Below are 24,552 nucleotides of genomic sequence, written 5' to 3' on the forward strand. Positions count from 1 at the left end.
CAAGGATGTTTATGCTGTGTTTAGAATCAGTTGTACTATGTCCAATTGTAATTAATATTTGGTGACTAAAGCTATGTTATGGAAGTTAATAAAGGTCGTCAAATGTCATTCAGTGTGATGTGTTTATTGAAGGGGACCTGGACAAGGGATAAGTACTATTTTGCCTATTTTAAAATTTGTTCTAGCTGCAGCCATAAATCCTTGTGGTTCAAAGATCCCACCTACAGTGCTTGTAACCTTTTCATTTCAAAAAATAAAATAAAATACAATACAATAAAATCTATATTTCTGTAGGATTCTCCTTTAAAACATATCTTTCTTCTGTGCCTGAACTACTTATCTTGTTTTATTTTATCAATATATTTTCTGAGCTTTACCCTTTTCTTATTTTAGACCCATATACATTACTATTGAAATCTTATTCCCAGATATTTTTTCTTTAAACAACAAATATGTCTTATTTTAACCACAGTTCATGTTATTTTTTTTGAAGTAACTTCAGTTTGATAGACATTGACCATTATTTTGGTATTGCCTTCTTTAAAATCTATCCCTAAAGTTTTCCCTGGAAAACAACTGTCAGCCCTCCTATCAGTGCCTTTGGTCTTTGATAAATTGACTTAATCATGCCAGAAAATTCTTCTGTCAAAAAGGCCCAAAATCCTTTCATGTGCAAAAAATAGCAGTTTTCTTTACTTCTTTCTTAATGACTCATCTAGTGTTCTGAAGCATATCTGTTCTTATTTCATCGTGACCTTTTAATAAATTATATCTGTAAAGCCTTCCAAGGAAAATCAGGTGTCATCCTTGCTATCACTGCTTTCAGTCTCTCATAAGCTAAAATACTCATGCCAGAACATTCCTGTGTCACAAGGGACCAAAATTCTTCCATCTGTAAAAACAGAATTCTAGTTCTTTATTAGTGACTATTCTTGTGTTCTGAATCATACAAATATCTGATCTGACTAGGGTTACCATATGTCCGGGTTTCCCTGGACACGTCCTCTTTTAGGGTTCCTGTCCGGGTGGTTTTTGAAAATTCTGCAATTTGTTTCAAAAATCAGACGTCCTTATTTCAGTGAGATTGTCCTGGAATGGCAGTCCGATCCTGAGTCCCGCACTGCCGGTTACAGTCCCAGCAAAACAGACTCCGCTTTCTTTTTTTTTTTTGATTGGCCTGTATACTGGTATACCAGCCAATCAAAAAATTGCAAATTGGAGCCCTGTTCAATACGGAACTGCTTGATGTTCCACATTGAACAGAAGAGGGTCCACTTTGCAAGTTTTTGATTGGCTCGTATACCGGCATACAGGCCACTCAAAAAATGCCAAACACAATTAAAGACTAAAGACCTTTTTTTTTTTTTTTTTGGTCCTCACCTAGTGTGAAAGACCTTTTGTCCCAACCTGGCCAGTCAAGAATCTGGCAACCCTAAGAGGACGAAAGAATATGTGCTGGTATAATACCAGCACATATTTTTTCATCCTCTTTTACGTATAACCAAATATGGTAACCCTAGATCTGACCTCTTATATCCATTCTATATCATTGCCTCATTAAAAAGTATACTGCTTATGCTAAATAAAAGGAATATTATATTATTTTTGGATTTCTTTTTTCACATTTACTCTTTCCTTTGTTTAACAATTTCCTAATTGTCTTCATCCTCAAAAGAAACTTCAAATTCAGTCTCACTATACTGCAGAATCTCAAATCTGTTATTTGATTTAGTATTACTCTTTTTATTATTTTCCATTATTGCAATTCATTTACTTATTTCTTTCCTTTTTACATTAAAACCAATATTTTCCTTGTATACTCACTCCATACGACAGTGCTGTTGTCTATCACTCTTACAGATAACATTTTCTACTTGTATAACCTTCCATCTCAAAATGACTATTTTTCGTACTTTATATATATTTTGACACTGGTGTTTTACCTTACCCTATTTCCCTACATTTACATCAGATATTGGTATATTGATATTTAAAATGCTCAATCTCCACACACACACACACACACACACACACACACACACACACACACACACACACACACACACACACACACACACACACACACACACACACACACACACACACACACACACACACACACACACAATACTTCTTTGCTGAAGAAGTACTTAACTAAATAACTGTGGATAATGATAGTAATGCAGTTAGCATTCTATCTAAGTAATCTTTTCTCTTCTAGTAATTGTATTTCTTATTTCAAGCCAGTCATCCCAATTCCAGTACTCTCCTTATAATGCTTATGATATTTCGCCATAACAATTCTTCCAATAAAATATTTCTTATATATAATTGCACTATCCTCCTGTTTCTGAAACATATTCGGCTTTATCCATAGGTTAACTAGGTAACTGCTTAAGGCCCCATTTAAGTAGGGACACTTTTCTAAATTATATTTATTTATTTATTTAAGTAAAAGAATGCTGCTGATAAGATGCACCTGTTAAAGGGAGTCAGATCTGCAATACCCTTTGGTTAATGTGCTGTACACCTTATCACTTAAGTTTGTGGGCTCCATCCCATTCATGATCCAAACAAAAAATTATAGAACCTTAGTTTAGCAAGGAGCAGAAAGCCTGCACATTTTGAACAATGGAGTGGATGTCATAGCTGCAGTGGAAATGGCAGCCAGTTACAAGTGACAAAGTAAAGATCTGAGAGGGAGTGTTGTGATTAAAGTCAATTTTCTCAGGATAGTCTGGACCATAGAGATGATTTATTTTCTACAATTAACCAGATACTATGGGAAGTGTTCATCTTTGTAGAACTAATGCATATTTTTGTGAAACAAGTTGGAATACTTATGGTTGGCTACTAAACATATGAAACAAAGATGATAGAAATTACTGTGATCTTTTTTTTATATTTTATTACAATCCGACAATGGAGATGTAGACAGTTAACAAAATGACTGTATTATTGCTGGGTATGGTGGCAGTGTGTGGAAGAAAATGACTGACCTTGTTGTCACCTGCTGAGGTTTATTTATTTAACATTTGTTTACTGGGGAAGTCTGACTGGACCAGAAAGAGAAAGTGCCCATTTTTAGTGGAGGCTTGAGGAATCAAGTACAGATATTTTCAATCGCAAAGTATCATGTTACATTACAAACAACCAAGTGTAAATATTTTAAATCACAAAGTACCATGTCACACTACAAAACATAAGAGTGAGAAAATATTGTAATGAGAAAAGCATAGAACATATGTTTCATAGTAGAGTGCTATGAAAAACAATAACATGTGTTGAAGAGAATATGTGAGGAAAAACTGAATAGTCATATTATTTGTTATATAGATTAGTATGTGATAAATGAGGCCTGAGACAATTCTAATAAGATATTTAAAGAGCTATCAGAGATTCCATGATTAGAAACAGTGAGGTGAAACTGAGGTCTTAGTTTGAGACAGGTATTCATATTATGGTTATAGAAGGAAGAAGGAGATTATAAGAAAAGTCCAGGGTAGGGTATCTGCAGGTAGCTTAGATGAGTAGGGAGGAAAGAGAAAGAGGTAGAAGAAAGGTCTGCAAAGATGAGGAATGGAGTAGGAGGCTGGAGAGGTTTGTGAAATGTGATCTAGGCTGAAGGGGAGCTTGAAGTATAGTGTGTAAGTTCAGCTAGAATTGGCACAGGAGTAGGTCCAAGACTTTGTAAGGTATTCTTTAAGGGAGCATTTAAAGGTGGGTAGGTTAGAAATAGTTCTGGTAGTTAGAGGTAAGAAATCCCATTTTTTGCTACTGAGTATGAGTATAAGCTTTTTCCAGGAGATTTAATCAGTTTATTTGCAGTGCGAAATGGTTTGTCTTCTGATCTACGAGTTCTTTTTGGAAAATATGTTGATTAAAGGGGTAAGGGCTGGGAAGACTAATGGACTGTGTATGATTTTAGGTATTGTTATAAGCTGAATGTAGGAGAGGTGAAAGGGCAATTCCAGCCATCTAAGGATATGCAGAGCTTTACAGTGATGGGTAAAAGAGGATGAATTAGTAGCAAACTTGGAAATTTTGTTATAGTAGCTTTCAAGTTTGTTCTTTATGGAGGATTGTAAATTAGTAAGACTTGGTGCTCCATAGAGTAGGGAGGGCAGAAGGTAGGTTTTGGCTAGAGTAATTTTTGCGATTGTGCTTAGAAAATATATTTTTTCTGCATAGCATGCCTAGTTTTTATGGGTTTTCTTGATATCTTTGGATGTGGAGGTCAAATTCAAGATTATCATCTATTATGAGTCTTAATATTTTGGTATGGTGGACTAATTCAGTTTCAATGCCATTTGATGAAAAGATTTTGAAAGATGCTCTATTAGGGTTGTGAGTTTTGGGGGTAAAGAGGAGGAGGAGTTTGTTTTTTTGGGATTGAGTAGGTGTGTCATTGTAAAACAGGTTTCAATGGAGATGACAGCTTGTTGAGTGATTTCTTGGTAGAGAGTTAAGGTGTTTGAGGAGCAGATGGTGGTAAACTCATCTGCATATTGAATCAAGGTTCTTTCACAAGAAGATGAATGTATCTTATTGATACAAATATTGAATAGTAGACGGCCAAGGAGGTATCCTTGTGAGAATCGTGTGAAGTGGGAAGGTATGCAGAGATGGATCCTTGCCTTTTAAAGCTTGTTGCCTGTTGGCAAGGTAGCTAGAGAACCATTGTACAGATGGAGATGCTAGACGCAAGGTGGAATGTTGATTGAGGAGTTTACTGTGAGAGACCATGTTAAAGACTTCTGATAGATCTAGAAATACTGCAGATACAAGTTGCGAGCTTTATTGACAGTGTCTATAAATGATAGTAATGCAGTAGAACTGCTGTGGTCTGGCTGAAACCCATGTTGCTTATTGGTGATTAGCTTATTTTGTAAGAGATAGTGGAGAAATTGATGAAGAATACATCTTTCAAGGATTTTAGAGATGGGAGACAGGATGGCTATCGGCCGGAAATTTGTAGTGTCAGGGGAATTACCTCCTTAATGTAAGGGGGTAATGTCTGCCATTTTAGAGACACAGTATTCTGTTATTCATATATCAGTAAGATTGCTGATTGGGTTTGCTATTGTATGTGCAGCTAGATTTAAGTATTCCAGGATACGGTTGTCAGCTAAGGACAACAAGGTTTTAGTTTATGTAAGATCTGTTTTATGAGAGTTGTTGAAACTAGTTGAAAGGTAAAGTGGGTGGAGTTGTATGCATGTATATTGGAGAGGTTACAGACAGGTGAGATTTGTAATGGAAATGTGTTAGAGTCTAAGATATGAAGTATGTATTGAAATAGGTAGCTGTTTGAAGAGGGGGAATGTCCATGTATGGGCTGGGATCTTTTTTTTTTTTTTTTTTTTTGCACTTGGGCTGATGAGACAGGATATGGAGAACTAGAATTTTTACAGCTGTATTTATAGCTATCTTATAGCTGAGTTTAATAAGACTTTTTATCTCTAGTAACTTGTTTCTTGACTTGGTTTCATAGCTGTCTGAATAGTTGCCTATTTTTGTCATTTTATTCTTTTGCCAGGTAACCCATGCTTTGTCTCTGTCTTTCATAATGAGTTTGCACTGGTTGGTGAACAATGGGATATAGCTATTTCTATTCTTTGTGTACACTGTGGGGCTAAGACGTTAAAATATTTAGAAATGCTGAACTGAACTGAAGTATTTAACTGCATCATTTAAGGGGTCACATAGCCGGCCTTCGCATAGGCCAACTAGGCGGCCACCTAGGGTGCCACTCTAGCAGGGGCGCTTTTCCAGTATTTATTTGGTGTAGGTAGACCAGGATGGGGGCACCAAGTGGTATGATGGGGGCAACATGGAGCCCTTTTGCCTAGGTCACCAGTTGACCTAAGGCTGCTCCTGGTGTCTTTTTAGGATGGACCAGTTAACTATCTTCAGAGATGCAATGAAAGACTCCTTGGAGAAACTGGAGAGATTACAGGTAGTTTTGAGCTTATGTTCTTTTGTTAGTTGTGTAATACTCCTTTGGGTATAAGCTGGCAGGTGGTCACTTAGTGCATCAGGGAAGATACCTGAGGAGATAAAATTAGATGGATTGGTAACCAGAATCCAATCCGGGATAGATTGTTGGGGGGAATTATTTTTTGCCATTTATTGTTGGTGTATTAATAAGTTGAGTGAATCCAAGGAGGTTCATGCTGTCTGTCAATGAATTTGTGGATAAAAACTGCCAGTCAATGTTTACATCATTCAGGAGGATAATTTAATTTGTGATTGTGTCTGCTGTCCAGGATAGTATGTTTTCTAGTGTTGAAATGTTCTGTCCTGCAGGATGTGTAGCACAGCAATGCATATGTTCTCGGCTCTATTAAGTTTTAGGAATGAGATTAAGATCTCTGCCTTTCCAAAATGTGAGATTGTGCCTATATAGAGAGTTACTGTGAGCATATTTAGGAAGATTTTAGCTATTCTTCCTGCTTTTTTATGTGCTCTATTGAGCCTAAAAATATTACAACCAAGGGATGGTATGTCAGCACCATTTATTTTAGGATTTAGCAGACATTAGTCTATTTTTGCATGGCTAATGTGTTTTTGTGTAAAACAATTCAGAATATTTACTGTAGCTAGTGAGTGTGTGAGATAAAGTTGAAATACATTACTGGTTCATAGGTTTATAGGTTCATAGGTAGGTACTTGGCTATCGGTCCTGGGGCCTATACAAGCCCAGCAAAAATGTACACTGGCTTTTGCCACCCAAGAAAATTATTTTCCTGTGCCACTGTCGAGTAGAGCCACAGAGGTGATCCCCGGGGTGAATTTCCTATTTCCCATCCAATCATCAAGATTTTTCTTGAAGAGTGCTAATGAGGAGCTTTGTTTGATATAGATAGGTAGTTTATTCCAGAGTATGGGAAGTCTCTGGGACAGGAATCTGTCCCTCCGGCATGTTCTGTTTATTGTGGTGACAAGGTTTAGGTCCCTAGAGCGTGTAGCTTGGAGGGATTGGGATTTCTTTAAGTGGAGCATGTCCAACAGCTCTGGGTTTGACATAGCTTTGTATGTTAGGCAGAGATCACCTCTGAGTAGGCGATATGCGATGGAGTAAAGCTGGAGTTTTTTGAGACGGTCGGCATAGGGCATCTGTTTGAGGCTGGTAATCCTCTTTGTGAGGTATTTCTGCGGCCTTTCCAGTTGTTGGAGATGTCTTGTGAGGTACATACCAAAAGGGGCAGTGTACTCTATAATGGGTCTAATGAGTGATGAGTAGATGGGAACAATGACCTCTTTTTTTCTGGATGAGAAACCTTTTGTGATGAGATGTGCCATGTAGAAGGATTTCCTGACTACTGTGGCAATGTGATTATCAAAGGAGAGACTACTGTCCACCTGTGTCCCAAGGTCTCTTATCACACTTTCGGTGTTAAGTATACTACCGCCTATGTTGTAGTTCATGGGTACAGAGTTTTTACCAAAGGGGATGACAATGCACTTATTGGCATTGAGCTTGAGGCCATGGCTTTGACACCAGGCATCTGTCTCAGTGAGGCCCTTTTGTAGGATGTCCACATCGTTAGAAGTTTCGATTATGGCTCCTAGTTTGCAGTCATCTGCGAACTTTGTTAGCCAAAGACCTTCTGTGTTAGCCTGTACTTCAGAGAAGCAGATACAAAACAGGAGAGGACCCAGGACTGAACTCTGTGGTACTCCACTTGTCACTGGTCTGAAGTCGGATTTGGAGTCTGCTACTTTCACAGTGTGGGTTCTGTCAGTGAGCCAGTTGGCAACCCATCTTGTGACATAGGGATTTATACCTAGTTTAGTGAGTTTATCTATAATTCTAGAGTGGGGGATGGTGTCAAAAGCCTTGGCAAGATCTAGATAGGCTGTGTGAACCACCTTACCCTTGTCTACGGCTTTGGTGACTGCTTCAAAGAAGTCTATCAGGTTTAGTAGACATGATCTGCCTTTTACAAATCCAAACTGGGTGGGATCCAGAATTTGGAGAGTACCAATGTCTTTGTTTATAAGTTCCATGATGATATGTTCCATGGCCTTGCAGACCAGGCTCGTCAGGCTAATGGGATGGTAATTCCTGGGGTCCGTGGTGGCTCCCCCCTTGTGGAGTGGGATAACCATTGCTGTGCGCCATTCAGCAGGCACAAAGCCTGAGGTGAGGCTATGATTGAACATGGTACTTAGGTGGGGTGCCAGTTCGTTCTGTAGTTCATGTAGAACGTAGCCTGGGATGTTGTCTGGTCCCATGGATGCTGTGTTCTTGGCTTTGGAGAGAGTGGTTTTTACCTGTGCAGCCATGATTACAGGAACTTTGCATTCTTCCCGTATAGAGATGGGCTCTTTAGGGGGTGAGAGGGGGGTAAAGTTAGCACTGAACCTATCTGCCAGGATGTTGGCAATATCAGTTGGGTCTGTATATTTAGTGCTATTGTGCTGTAACTCAGAGCAGATCTGAGTGTTGCCATTCATATTCTTGACATAGCTATAGAATGCTTTGTGGTTGTCTTTAGAATCAGTGGTGATTTTGTTTTCGTAACTAGCTTTGGAGGATTTTATCAGGGATTGCAGCTTCTTACTGAGGCTGACCAGGGAGCTCCTCCACTCATGGGATTTTACTCTCTTTTGCAAGAGTTTTTTCCTTCTGTTGTAAAGTTTGTTTATGGCAAGGGACCACCAGATTGGCTTCCTTTTTTTGGAGGATAGCGTCTTGGTTCTGTTTGGGATAGCATGATCCATGCACTCATGTAAGTGCTTATAAAGTGCAATTGTGTAGCATTCAGTAGTCGTAACTGTATTTTCCATCTGCATGGGTGTCATAAAGTTCACCACTTCTGTCTTAAGAAGCATGAAGTTGGCTTTTGAGAAATTTTTTATTATGGTTTCCTTAATGGGGGGTGGAGGCAGGATGTGGATATCTAGGGTAATTAGCTTATGTTCGGATTGGACCAATGAGGCATTGACTTCAGGTGTGGAACACCGGTCACTCATATTGGTAATGACTAGATCTAGGATATTGTTGCCCCTGGTGGGGGTGTGGATAAGTTGATCCAGGGCATTGGAGTTTATGAATTCCAGAAAGCGTTAAGCGAAGGAGTTGGTACATGAGTAGTTTTCCCAGTTAATGGTGGGGTAGTTGAAATCACCCATTATTAGGGTGTTTGGTTGAACCCTAATATTTTCCAGTATATCAAGAAAAGAGGAGTGAGAATCCTGGGGTATGGTGAGTGATCTGTAGCAAGCTACAATTTGGATTGCAGTTTTGCCCAGAGTTAGTTGCACTTGGATAACCTCGGCTGCATTATGCTGAGCAACTAGCCTGGAGGTGTGGATATCCTTAATGAATATGGATACACCTCTGCCTTTGGTGTTTCAGTCCAGGTTACATGGCCAAAAAGTGTGGTATGAGTTATAGCCTGGTAGTGCAGGGGTGCTCTCTAGAGCCTTGAACCAGGTCTCAGTCACTGCACAGATATCGATGTTCTCCATTTTAAGGAGTGCCTCGAGTGAGTGCATTTTGAGATTTAGACTTCTGGCATTGAGTAGCATCACCCTCAGTTTTTGCTTGCCTATTCCTGTTATGGTGGTGAATTTGTTATTTGAACCTTGCCTAAAAAAGGCACTATAGGAGGGGTAAGAACCTTAGCCAGTATCTGGAATCCCAGGAGTGACAGGTCCAGGCCATCTCTGGCAAAGCATCGTGGTCTGACGACCATGTCATCCCAGGCAAACAGATACTGGATCCCTTTAGAATGGCACCAGAAGCTTAGCTAATTGTTGAAGTCAATCATTTTGTCCTTGTACTGCGGCATCATTCTGGGTGATGGCAGAATGCTACTCAGGGCTAGGGTCATATCTGCCTGGGCTACAAGATTGGAGAGCTCTTCCATGTCTCTTTTCATGTAGTCCAGGGAGGTACATCTCAGGCCATTCACACCAACATGGACAATGACAGAGTCATATTTGTACTTGTTGTGGAGTGACCTGAGTGCGTGGGTTATGTGGCAGATCCTGGCACCCGACAGGCAGCTGACAGTAACCTCCTCCTTGTTTAGCCTGGTGAGTGGGACATCAGTGTGCCTGACTATAGAGTCACCTATGACTAGTGTGTTGGGTACGTTTTTTTGCCTTATTGGCTGTGATTGAGTGGCACACTGAGTCTGCGGGCTATGTGTCATTTGGGTTGTGTTGGGGGGGGTGGAGGTTGCTTGCATTTCTGCTTTTGAGGTCTCTGTTGCTTGAGCAGATTATTATTGAGAGCCTCCGTGAATGCTTTTGTATTTCTATGTGTGGATTTTGGTGGTGTGAGTGTGGTGTGGTGCAAGTGTTTACCTTCTCCTCTTGACTGCCAAGTTCAGTCTTGATTGGAGAGAGCTTTACCTCCAGTTTGGCTAGATAAGTGCATCTCTCATAGGTTGTAGTGTTGGGTGGTAGGAGGAGAGGGTTGTCTGTGTACATGAGGCAATTTCTACATTGCCCCAAGATGCCCAGATTCATCAGATAGACAGGAGAGAACACTGGGAGCTGACCCTTGGACATGCCTGAATAAAAAAACTATTTTCCTCTAGATAAGTGAGGAAAGTGAGTACAAGAGCTGTTTTTCTCTAAGCAAGTGAGGAAAGTAAGTACCAAAACTGTTTTCCTCTAGGTAATAAGGAAGGTTGAGTGCTGTAGTAATTAGTAGGTTATTTAGTGCTTACAAGTTCCGAACAAGTGCTGATCATGAATAAACAAATTCAAGTGCTAAAAGTAAGAATCTGTATCTGGACTAAACTAGTTACAGGAAAGAGGGGAAACAAGTGCAAATGCGGGCTTTTAAATCAGAAAGTTGAGAGAGATGGAAAAACTGTCCAAATGGCCAATAACTACAATTTCTGGGCCAGAACCACTCCTTATGTGGTAGATAGGTTACCTAGTGCTTATCACTCCCACTGATAAGCTAGAAGGCTTCCCTCCAACACAGAAAGCTTGGGGGGCTCAGAAGCTTACATACAGTCCTGGATACAGCAAATCTGAATCTGGAATACACTAGTTACATGAAAGGTATTACATATATATATATATATATATATATATATATATATATATATATATATATATATATATATATATAGAAAAGTAGCTAAAACAGCAGTCAAAACAATTCAAATACAGTGCAAGCTAGCACACTTGTGTATGTAGCAATGTTAGACCAAACAGTTTAAAAAATGCAATTAAATTAAAAATTACTAAAAACAATGCAGAAGTAGTCTATTAGGTATAATGAGGTAAAGAGATGGGACTGGGGGGAGTGTCCCAGATCAAATCTACAGTGGGGGCAGGCAACTGCAAAAACCTCCAAATTTAAACAACAACACAGGAATAGGGAGGGTGGTTATGAGAAAACCAACACCTTCAGCAGAGATCTGAAAAACTATACAGTGAAGCAAAAATAACAGTGCACAACTCTGAAGTCAGTCAGTAATGATATGAAATTAGTCAAACAACAATTACCAGTACACAACTCTGAAGTGCCAGAAAAATATACTCAGCTCTGTATATCTCCAGATAGTTTGAAGAGCACTCTTTCAGGACACAGGAAGGCTCCAACAATGATATGCAGACTTTCTTGCTAAGAGGGTCTAATTTTATGCAAGTAATCCTTGAGATGGTCAGATAACACACAGGATGAAAAAACAAGTTATACCAACTTAAGACACAGAGAAATGGGGAGGGGAAAACACCTTCATCAGAGATCTGAAAAACTATACAGTAAAGCAAAAATAACAGTGCACAACTCTGAAGTCAGGCAGCAATGATATAAAATTGGTCAAACAACAATTACCAGTACACAACTCTGAAGTGCCAGAAAAATATACTCAGCTCTGTATATCTCCAGATAGTTTGAAGAGCACTCTTTCAGGACACAGGAAAGCTCCAACAATGATATGGACATAATTTCATCTCAATCTGACATCTGGAGGTGTATACAGTTAACAGCAGAGTTTATAATCTGTCAGTGGATGAAAGTGACTGAACCTATTGCTGTTGCTCAGGTTTAACAGTCATTAATCTGGATTTACTGGACTGGTGTGCATTTCTTTGAAGGAAGAAATGCTTTACCACAGTCACTGTTTGTATGAAACAACCTTTACATCCATTACTATGGCCATTATTTTATCATAGGCAAGTATCTGAGTTGTACATGGTCAAAAAAGTGGCTACAACTATTGGGTATGGCACTATCAGTGGATGAAATGACAGAGACTGCTATTGTTTGCCCAGGTTAAACTGTTATTATTCTGGCTTTGTAAAAGTAGTGTGTATGTCTTTGAAGAAAGTAGAAATACGTTACTGTGGCTATTGTTTATATGAAACACAGTTGTAATATATTACTGTGGCCATTATTAGCATCGCAATCAGACATCTAACATGTACAAATTCAACAAATTGATAGTGCCTTGTATGTGGGTTGCCTGTGAATGAAAGTGACTCACTCTGGTCTCACTTGCTCATGTTAAACAACCACTAATCTAGTTTTGCTTTAAGAATTTGCATTTATGTGAATTAAGTTGGACAGTTTAATTGTGGCTGCTGTTTATATGAAATAAAGTTGACATGTATTACTGTGGCCATTATTTTATCACAGTCAGACATTTAAGGCATACACTGTCAACAAAGTGGCTATAACTGCTGGGTACAGTGCCTCTCTTTCTATAAAAATGACTGATCTGCTGTCATTTTCTCAGGTTAAAGACTTTGCAGGAGTAGTTTTAATTTGTATAAAACAAGTTGGAATATTTTACTGTGGTTGTTGTTTGTATGAAACAAAGTTGAAATACATTATTCTGACCATTATTTTTATCACAATCAGACAGATGAGGTGTACAGACATCAAAGTCCCTGTAAATGCCAGATATGTGGCTGGGTGAGAATGAAAATGTCAGAAACTGCTGTCATTACTTGGATTAAACACTGAAACTGAAATGATAGTGCACCAGTGCAAGACACTAGTAACCAGAAAACCATTTGGTGCAGAGTCTGGTCTACCAAAAGAGAAAAAACAGGGGTGGTGACTCTTTTAACTAACTTTAATAATATACGCTATATTATTATAATATGAATATATTATAATATGTAATACTCAAGATAGTAGATATTATTAAAGTTGGTTAAAATAGTCATTGTGCCTATTGTTTCTTTTCCTCTAGTGATTTACCAGACTGTGCACCATGATTTTGCTAGCTTAAACCTTCATTAATCTGGATAAGTAGGACTATTGTGAGGTTCTGTGTTGTAAGTTAAAATACTTTATTCTAACTACTGTGTGTTTGTGTGAAACAAACTTGAAATGCATTACTGTGGCCGTTATAATTACCACAGTCTGATATCTAAGAGGTACACATTTAATAATGTGACTATAATTGCTGAATGTAAGGCTATCTATAATTTAAAATGACTGAACTGGCTGCCATGATCAAGTTAAATGGTCATTAATCTGGCTGTTCAAGGTTAATGAGCATTTGTGTGAAACAAGTTGGAGTACTGTACTGTGGACATGTTTTAAAGCACAATTAGACATCTGAGATACACACTGTAAATACAATGACTATAATTCTTGGGCATGGAATCTATCTGTGGATAAAAAATTACTTTTCCCTGCTGTTGATTGATCATGTTTAAATAGTCACTTATCCAGCTTGGCAGGAGTACTGTCATATGAATGAATGTGAGTCAGCATAATGATCACTGCAACTGTCCCTTTGCTATTGTACCCAATGTCTACCAAATTATAGTCACATGATCATGTTTAAGCAAAGATGTGTGCCATGATGTATTAACATTTCCAAATAAATTATTTACATTGATATATATCAAGTTGTCAAGCAGAAATGTGAATTACTAGTAGTGATCAACACTATGAAGCATGATCACTAAATTGTGATTACTGTTGTTTGTTTAAACATGTTGAGATTACAGTGTTTCAGAGAATTCCTCTTTTTCTAAGGTACATCAATCTTGGCATTAGTGTTTCAGAAGAAAGTGTCAGTGTGCAGCACCTTGTTGGAGGATGCAGTGAGTGACATTCTCTTGCAAAAATGCTAGTTATGTTTTACAACTTGTCATATTTAGTGTATAGATCTTACTTTTGTGATTACACTTTTTTCTGCCAATCACTTCTATAACACATTTTAGTGACAGAGATATATAATATTACTTGAAGCAGGTGATATTATTGCACATAGCAGTATTATCTTTTTAATACAAAGATCAGGGTATCAGGGCACTACACAATGGCATGTTAATCAGAAGGGCTTTTTGCAAATTAGCAGTTTCATAGTTTCATTGTTATTTTGCTGTGCTGGCCAATTAGTCGATTAAAAGTGCACACTCTAAACACCACGGACATGATGCCTGTTTCCTCTATACTTGCCCAATTTAACTTTAAGGTATCCATTTTTTTATTTGTTTCTTAATTCCAAAGGAAAGTTTATTCCAATACTTGGGTAAAGTTTGTTTTAAGATATCTATCTCATTGACGTGGTTTATTCTTCTCTTCTGAAAATATGGCCCCTCTATCTCTAGTCTTACAGTATGACACTTTAATAGTTATAACAATTCCATTGCTAAACTCTACACCTAAAATATCTGTCATGACCAAACATAGCTTACTTCTCTGTAATCTTTATAGTATGCAGTATAAATTCAGTTGCTTTAGTCTGCCTGAATAAGCAATATGTTATTCCTCACTAACTTTTGACTTCCTTCAAATGACATGTTTACATGCACATTTTATGTAGAACCACAAAAAAAAAAATACACATATTATAACATCTGTAATTGAATATTTTTCTTTAACAGTAACAGTCTGGGTGGTATTTGTCTTTCTTTTCCATATAATAGTGTTGAGAGTAAGCATTATAATGTAGTGATATTATATGATTAGGAAATCTACACTCATCCAGCAGACACTCATCCCAGTTTATTTTCTAAGCAAGGGTCATCAAATATTCTGAGTTAACAAGTAACTAACCTGCCACAGTGTAAATATGGGCTGTATAAGTTGTTTTGATAATCCACTTGAGTTTTAGCAAAACATGGAAACTTCAGAAAGGATAGTAGCACTTAACTTTGTGCAGTCAGAGTATCAGCTGTAACTGAGAAATGTGGGTTGAAAATGAAGGTTTGATTGTTCTCTTATTACACTAGAATGTAAATATAATTATTTTTCTCTTTGAAAAATATTTTTTCCAAAGGAACGGCACATGATACAATTGTTTCCATACATCGTGAATGTTAATGAAGACCCTCAGCTTTCTGGAGTTGTGAAATATTTCATTCAAAAAGGTAATACTCATCATTTTGAGGTACAATTCAGTGAACAGTTAGAACAGGTAAAGATCTATCTTGTACCAGTTTGCTGAAAGTGTTTTGCCCCAGGCACCTATATAAACCTGGAGGCCCATTTTCAAGGTTAAGTGACAAATTTAGAATAATCAGAAATGCATACTATATTTGTTGCTTAAGAGTAGAAATTAACATAGTCTCACTCGCAGTCAAGTCTAAATGCAAATAATTTTAGTAGTTTTTCGCTAATGGCCATTTTGCAGGTTCTGCCTACATGTGGATACGTGTATAATATCTGTCAGAAACATTCCTTTAAATGTCAATATTAAATTAAGTAGTTATGGACTACAACCTATTGACGATTCTCATGCATTTATGTATAAGATCCCTATGAGTACTTTCCTTTTCCATAATGTACATAATTTTGTGTGCTTTGAAAAACAAACATTAGGAACATACAACTTTTCTGTAGATATGAACTAGTATATATTTCTAAATCTAAAAACACATGGAAGTTATCAAGCACAATGTTGTCACTCACATATACATTTCATATTTAGCTGGAATGTAGGAACTGATATTTTAATATTCTTCCTTCAGACTCCCTGTGTTATCTTAATTTAGATTGGATCTTATTTATTTGCTTATTCATTCATTCATTCATTCATTCATTAAGTAATTTATGCTGAATATATAGGTCTCATTGTGTTTATGGTACTCTTCCAAGGGTGATATAAGCTGACATTTATTAGGGAGGAATTTGGCATGTAAACACGGAATCTGCTCTGTTCTTCCATGACAAGTGTTATAGGGAGTCTAACCACCACTTAAGATGCTATCAACCACCATGACAGGCAGATCAAACATCTGAAGGGTGACATCATAGGACTAAAGGATCCTCTTATGCTACACTGCATTGTCAGTACTGTAATATGAATCCAAACACCTGGTCTGAGAATAAAACAGATATCACTATATCATCATTCTGGCATCACTGGCAAGTATGTAACCTAATAAGCTACTGGCACTATTATGGATTTCTGGGTATTAGAAAAACAGCAAGATCTCCTGATAAAGGCCCTGTATTCTCCTAACACTTCATTAGTTTTACTGCATAGTCATATATTTATATGTGGAGAGGAGTTCTGACGTACAACATTCAGAGAAATATACTTTTATTTATAATTGGAACAGTTTATTACAAACAACTACACTGCCTCTTCCCTCTCTCACCCTTGAATCAGGATAATAAGGTTGACTTGTCATTACACAGACTCACTGACATATAGTTTTTATGATTGTGCTATTGTGTCTGGGACTTTGAATAGCTTATTTGGGGTTCTGGGTTTTTGGCTATTCTTAAAAGTTCATCCTTAAGTACTATTGATTTAAGTTTTGACACAAAACCCTAAATCATTGTTTATATACATATCAAGTAATGGAGTATATATTTTCTTCAGAACATCATTTACAGCAGCCTACCAGTCAACAGGTAGCATTTTTGATGTACTGTATGTAAGTTTGTCAGAAGAATTAATGTTGGTGGAGAAGATAACTGCATAACATCAGAATAAAACCGTTCCAATACATCCACTTTGAAAAAAACTTGGTCGTTTATTTTAACTTGTTGAAAAACAATTATGGTTTGTGTGAATTACTGAAAGCAACGAAAAGTACAGAATCAAGACTGAAGCATAAAAACATACTTTTTCTTCTAACAAAACTTTTCATAAAAACATCCAGTTATGAGCTCAAAAAAGTATTTGCATATTACATTCATCAACAATTCATTTTTAGTTAAATATGCAACAATACATGTAACTCAGTATGAACTGCAGAAACTCTGGAAATGATCATGGATTCTTTAACGAAGCTCATAATGGAAGTTTATTCCTTACGACCAGTCCAGGTTAAATTTCTCCAAGTCTTGTGGGTGTCTAATACCATAATGGGAATGGGCCCCATTCCTAAGTCAATTATGATTACATTTCATGAAATTAGTATTGTTTCAATCTTTGATGTTAGCCAAAAGTGCTCTTCACAGTGCCCAAATGTGCTGAGAACTGATGACTCCTGCAATTCATGTGGAGTTACATGTATTTGTATGACTGAAAATTCCTTTTTATGAAACCCATTGCCCCTACTACTGCTATTGGAACTGTCTGGGTATCCTTCTTCCACATTGTCTTCATTTCTTCTTGCAAATCCTAGTATTTTATAACTTTGTTTCTCTCTGTATGTAGGACACTGTAATCACTGGGTATAGCAAATTTAATGATCAAAGCTTCTTCTGTCTTCTTTTCATGAACCACTATATCTGGTTTTCTTGCGTCTGTTTTTTGAACTGCTGGTAATGGATGATCTCGCGTGATATAAACTTAATTATTCTCTATAATGCTTTGTGGCTGATGCTTCCAGTGCTTCTCAACTACTTCATTATTGTAATGTTTGCACATTCCCAGTGCAAGTCTTGCCACATTATTATGCCTTTCACTATACAGGCCCTCTGCCATTAGTGTATCATACCCTGCAACAAGATGTGTGACTGTGTCCAGTTCTGTTTTACAGAACCTGCGTTTATCTGTTTCTTCCACATGTTCAATGGACTTTGTAGTGAGCTGTCCTGGACTGGTGATATTAACCTTTCATCTTTTGGTTTATATTCACCTCTCCTTAACTATTCCTGCATCAGATCCTGATCGATATAAGGTTGTTTCAGGAGTTTTCTGTACTTGCAAATATATTTATGCCTTTTCCACATTTCTTGCCCTCTCATCTGATTATGCTTCTTATATTCTTTCATTTGTTTTTGACACATTCATTTACTGCCTGATTTTTGTCTGCTTCTGGTTTGGTTTCCACTTCCACTTGACACCAATATGCTTCTTCTAAATTAATCAGGGAATTCGTCTTAGATTTTTTCTCTTCATGCTTCAAAACTTTCATTATGTTTGGATCTGGTGAGGTCAGCAGATATGTATGCAGTACTATGATTGCAAATTTATACATGTAATCAGTTTTGAAAATGCCTGTACCTCCTTCAGAACTTGGAATATATAATCTTGGTATACACTGATTTTTACATATCATTTGATAAGGGTGAAGCATTTTTCTTCTTTTCCTGTCCAAATGATCCAATAACTTTTAGGGCCAGTCAGTCACTCCAAAAGTATAAGTTAGAATAGGAAGAGCACGTTGGTTTATAGCTTGGACTTTATTCCTAGATGTTAGGGCTGTTTTCAATATTAATTTTAGTCTTCTAAAATATTCCTTATTGAGTTTTGTTCACATTTATTCATGTTTATCCTTCATCAATTCACAAATATTTATATACTCCCTCCTGTTCAATTTCCTTTATATCACATTCCTGTCCCAGACTGATATTTTCTTGGTAATGCAGCTTTCCTGTTTTAAAGGTTGCTTTTGCGCATTTATCAAGACCAAATGACATTCTTATATCATCTGATAAAGTTTTGACCATTTCCAGCTGTGCTTTCATCCAATGAACTATACAGTTTTAAATCATTCACAAAAATATAATGAGAAGTTTTCACACTTTGCTGCTATCTGGGAACAAATTTTAACCAAAACCTAATATGTTAAGTAGACAGCTTAATGGGTTCAGAGCAAGACAAAACAGCAGTGATGACAGAGTCACCCTGGAATATCCCCCTCTGAATTTTTTAATCCTTGGAATAAAAAATTGTTCTTTATCATGGCTTAGCTGCAAAGTGGTTTGCCACTGTTTCACAGTCACTGTAATGTAATTAATCAATGTAGGGTGCATTTTATACATTTGTAAGCCCTCTTTTAACCATGAATATGGGATGCTGTCAAATTGTTTTTGTAATGGATCCATGCCATACATAGACTCTTCCCCTTTTTACAATTTTCCATTATGAGTTTATTCAACTTTATCCTTTGTTCCATATTACTTTCTTTTGTTACCCTTTTGTTATATTGCCATGACTGAGTTTTCTTCTAAATAACTATAAACTTTGTCAGCATAAATTCCAGTATGTAATTTATGCATCGTCGGAAACCAAGTTATTGGTGTATAGTTTTTAGTATGTCTTGTAGTTTCACTCTTAATGAGCAGTATTGTTTTTCCTGTTGTTAACCAGGTTGGTGTTAGGGTTGAGCATATAAGTAGTTCTTACTCAGGGCTAAATCTTCATGTAAAGATATTAATATATTTTATCCGGAAGTTAGGTACTGCATCTGTTACTGGGGTTTTTCAGTTAGGATCTTTTCTTAATGTTGTTTCAGTTTCTCTGGCTGTTAGTTCATCTCATTTCAAATCCTGTACATTTGAACTTCTTACTGCTTCTTTTACTTCTATCCATTGAGAATCTTTGTTATGTTCTACAGGTTCTTCATGGATATTTCTCCAAAATGTGTCTACTTCTTTTTGGTGGTGTTTCTATTTCTTTTGCTTTGTTTGCCAATCCTCTATAAAAATTGTTTTGGGTCATCAATGAATAGCTTATTTTGTACTTTTCTTTTATATTTATCTGCATATCTTCTAAGTTTTTTCTGCCTATGCTGGTATCTTTAGTTTATTATTTGCAATACTGTACAATAGCTCCTTGTCTGCTTTAATACTTTATGTTGCTTTTATAACATCTATCTTTCTAAATATTTTTGTTGATCTGTTCCTGTTCTATACTCTTCTAACACTGACACTTATTTTATTAATTGCTTTATAGTTTTCTGTATTTGATACTTCCATGACAGCATTTGATTTCTTCCCTTCCTTTCCCTTATTGCAATGTATTTTTGTGGTAAGACTTTATCTGTTTTTAATTTGGCCAGACAGTAATATAACCTATTCACTTCTGTTATATCACATGAATTTCTGTTAATAGTCTTCATTACTGTGTTCATTTGTTTTATTAGACTTCTAACATTTTGGGTCTTAATTCTTTCATCGATCTTAATATGTCTATCCATCTCCATTAAATCAAGCAAATGTAACCTTAGATTTTTTTTTCTTCTAAACTGAGGGCACATTCTTTATTCTCTGTTTCCTTTGGCATTCTACAGAAAGTTCCAGAACATCTTCCTGTGGCATATCCTCTTCAACTGCATCCTGCATCATCCTGTATGAAATTAGAACTCTGTTGCACTGGGTTGCTTAATATTAGTTGATTGTAATGAGCAGCATAAAATAATAGAATGTAATAGCAACAGATATAAATGTCATAGAGCATATTTGAATGATATATAGCAGCATAACATGTCAAGATAACTGAAAGCATAATAGTAATTCAACAATATCTGAACAAGTCTTGAAACAGACTCTCACTGAGAGCTCTATCCCAAACATACATATTATATTACTTCTTTTCGGTAACTTTCCTCTGGTAGGTGTATCCACCCCTTCAACCTTGATTCCCAGGCCTTGTCTAGCAGGTGCCTAATGGTGCTTAACTGTCTATTCTTTATCTATCATTCCATTGCATGCTCTCGTGGCTCACTTCTGTGATACCTTCTAATTCATTCTCTGCACACTGCTCTGAATATAGATCCACATTTAAATACAAATTTAAGATGATTATTCAATTAATCAGTCAATTTAGCACAGCGAACAAAAAGTTTTAATTACAATGCTTAAATCATAGCTAAAATAAAACTTTTTAAAAAGCATGCAAATACAAATATATATGCATATGATTAATTTCACACTTCTTATTTTGTAGCTATAAAACAACCTCTACTTTAGATGAGTCATTCTGTCTTTAAGAACAGGTTTTAGAGTGACTATCTTATTAATTCCTGGAAGAGTGTCAGCCTGTACTAATAAAATCCACTCATATTCTTTCAGTTCAAGTTTATTGTTCATGTCACCCCTTCGTATATTCTTATGAATAATAGGACTCTAAATGTAAAAATATGTTTGGAATCAGTCTCATTGATATGTTTTGCCAGTGAATTTGTTAGATTATTTCTTCTTATATCTGATCTATGCTCTATTATTCTGTCCCTAAGGCGTCTGGTGGATTTGCCTACATAAAACCTGGGGCAGATTTGGCAAGTTGCTAAATACACTATATTGGAGGTGTTACATGTAGCAGAACATTTAAAGACATAGGATTTCCCAGTAACAGGATGTATAAAGCTACAACCACTGTTAAATGAGGAGCAAAAGCTGCAATTATAGCAAGGGAAAGTATCCTGTTTTGTAATAGATTTAATGTTATTTCCACTCTTTGTAAAAAAAAAGTTGTTTTAAGTTCGTATAATTGTGATAAGAAAATCTTGGTTTATCAGGAACAATGTCTAATAATTCTGGAGCACTTATGATCATTCTTGTCACACCATCAGTACATCTACTATATGTAGTGGGATAGTGCAATGTATTTTCTTTTATTGTTTGTCTCCTATTCACATTACTAGTTTCCTTATCACTAAAGTAGGCTGTAATTTCTGCATCTCTTACACTTATAAAGTCTTCCCTTATGCTATATAATAATTTCTCATCATAGCCTCTCTCTTTCAATTCATCTGTTATGGCATCCATCTGTTGAACACACTTTTCTGTACTTGTATTTAACTTGCAAGTACGTTTATATTGCCCCTTAATAATTCCTCTGAAAATATGGGGAGTATGCATACTCGTATAGTAGAGATATTTATTTCTATGCAAAGCTTTTCTATATACTGATGTCTCTATTTCATCTCCATTCTTAATCAACTCTACATCTAAAAATGTAATGTTATGTGGTGAAGCAGTCATATAAAATTGTAAAATGTTAGTGCTATTGTTCATAAACTGAACAAATTCTTTCAGTTCATCATAACAACCCTGCCAAATGAAAATCACATCATCCACAAATCTTTTTAAAAAGGTTACATTGGAACTGTAGCATCTTGGAGCATTATACACAAATTCTGTTTCCCATTTGTCTAGAACTAAATTTGCATAAGTATTGGCAATGGGAGTACTTATTCAAACTCCTACAGCAAACTCCTATCTCCAGCCTGACCTGCTACAGCCTATCCCCAGAAACCTCCCTCAATGAGGATATCCTCCTCCTCAGATCAGAAACCTTCCCATGAAAGCCCAAAAAGAAAAGAAGCTATTTGGAATCTCATCTAGGCTGCCCAGCAGCCAATTTGTATGAGGAGGAGAAAAGGGCAAATTCCAGGGATTCAGTGTAGTCCCAAGGTTTCAGTAATATCTGTACATGATGGAAGAAAGAGGGAAGTGGCCTGTATACCCCATTCAAACTTCCAAAGGAGGTTGTCCTCATGGTTGGGTTCACTATTGATAGACATGTTAAAAAGATTCTATTAGGTTTGCTTGGGTACCCCCACTCCCTCCCAATACAAACTGTATTTTCTGCAGCCCAAGAGAATGCACTGTCTGGATTGAGACTCTCAAACTTGAAGCAATTCTATGGCCATAGACAGGTTTGGTAAGAACATGTTGGCAACTGTCAAGCTTTCCTTAGAGGCATTACTGTTTCACTTGTTTGGTCTATTTTTAGTGGCATTTAGCCAACAAGATGTTCATATGGAAGAGCTACTGGATGGCTACCTTTAGGATACATGCAAGGTCTGGACTGCAGCCTCTTCAAACATGACATCCTTATTTTCTGTATCATAAAGTACTGCAGAAGGTGTGGCCCATACGGTAGGATCACTGACATTCATTGCTTGCCTTGACTGACTTTGTGGAGAATGCAACTGTTGCCTTTCGGATTCCCAGCTTTCAGGTCCTTTTCTGTTTGACAAGGTGAAGAGGCACATTAAGGATATGGAAGAGCAGAGCAAGACACTCTTCTATGCAAGAGTAAAATTTATAAAAGAAGGAAGAAAAGTTGTGGTTGTTGGCAGAGAAAGTCAGCAGGTTAATGTTGGAAGGGGCCAGTCACAGTTGGGTAAATTCCAGCAGGATTAGTCAACACAGCTAAAGAAAAAGGCAACTGCTGCTCATAAGACATCCCCAAGGTGGACAGCAGTGTTCTTGCATACTTCAACTGCTGCCCTCCTGAGGCAGGTGGAGGTTGACTGTCTCATCACATGTGACACACTGGCTAAAGGTCACATCTCTGAGTTGCCTTTTTTTTTTTTTGTTTCTTTTTTTTTTTGTGTTTGTTTGTTTTTTGTTTTTGATAAAATCCAGACTATATATAATGTAATTCCACAACCTGTTGGCCCAGCATTACCACCCTTGCCAGACATCTGACCCCCATCAAAAATAAACAGAAGGAAAGGAAGCATTACGTAGTACATCTTGGTTAGCTCTTTTCTGTCTGAAAAAAATGTCAATAATACTATTCTAGATTCTACAGATGAAAAATAAGGGTGACGGAGAGAATACATCAGGTGCAGATGGAAAGAACAAACTTTAACCTAGATCTTACAATGTTCTACTTCACTGAGAAAGTCATAGATGCATGGAACAAGCTTCCTGAATGGGCATTAAACTTTAACCCGGCTAACACCTTCAAGACGGCATGAGCCAAACAGAAAACTGGGGGAGAGAGAGAGAGCAGGTAGAGAAAATGTCAGTTGATGACTGTAGCCTAGATGGTTTCCTTCTTGTAATATGCTTATGGATATGATGGATCATAATATCCAGTTGTCTTGCATATATTAAGAGGAAAACAACACCAGATGAATCCCAGAAAAGACTGTGTTAAATGGCATTGGCGCCCAGTGCAAATCCCTGAGATCCAACAGAGTATTCCTGTTTGATTCTTGCAGTTAGGTTCATCCTTTCCAAAAATTATAATTCAGCATTTTTTTCCCAGAAGTTCCTGAACTCTTGGATGGATGCATGCCCCTGACCTTCATGATTTCATATGTTGTCTGGCTAAGAGTGTTTATACCCCATTATACCCCCAAGTCCAACATTTTTTTGCATCTTTGCTATCATTGATAAAAGTTGCCTGTGAAAGTAAAGCTATGCCCAATAATTTTCAGGTACAATACGGACTAACAGAGTAGTGTAAGATGAGCAGTTATTATAAGTAAGTTATTTTTCCTTCTTGGAGTGCTAATTTTCTAACTGACCCTAGCCAAGACCTTTTAATTCATTTTCCATTTACTGACTGTAAAGGAATCCAGTCTTGGTAATTAGCTGGTGGAGCTGGGAAATTGATCCATTATTTAGCTGTATTATTATTTAGCTGAAGTGGGCAGCCACGGTGGTGCAGCAGTTACTGCTGCCGCCTCACAGCAAGAGGTTCTCCGGTTCGATTCTTGGCTGGGGTGCCTTCTGTG

General features: G+C 37.1%; 1 protein-coding gene across 1 annotated transcript in view; it reads left to right on the top strand.

Moving 5' to 3' along the window:
- Positions 1–24,552, top strand: part of LOC122792408 (kinesin-like protein KIF28P) — a 1,102,337-nt gene that overhangs the window by 575,777 nt on the left and 502,008 nt on the right. The window contains exon 11 of the mRNA XM_044060197.1: positions 15,228–15,318. Coding sequence (XP_043916132.1) covers positions 15,228–15,318 — 91 coding nt within the window. The remainder of the gene's footprint in view (positions 1–15,227; positions 15,319–24,552) is intronic.

The sequence above is a fragment of the Protopterus annectens genome, chromosome 1.part2 (genome assembly GCF_019279795.1).
Source record: "Protopterus annectens isolate FY-2018-M chromosome 1.part2, PAN1.0, whole genome shotgun sequence".
Taxonomy (NCBI): domain Eukaryota; kingdom Metazoa; phylum Chordata; order Ceratodontiformes; family Protopteridae; genus Protopterus; species Protopterus annectens.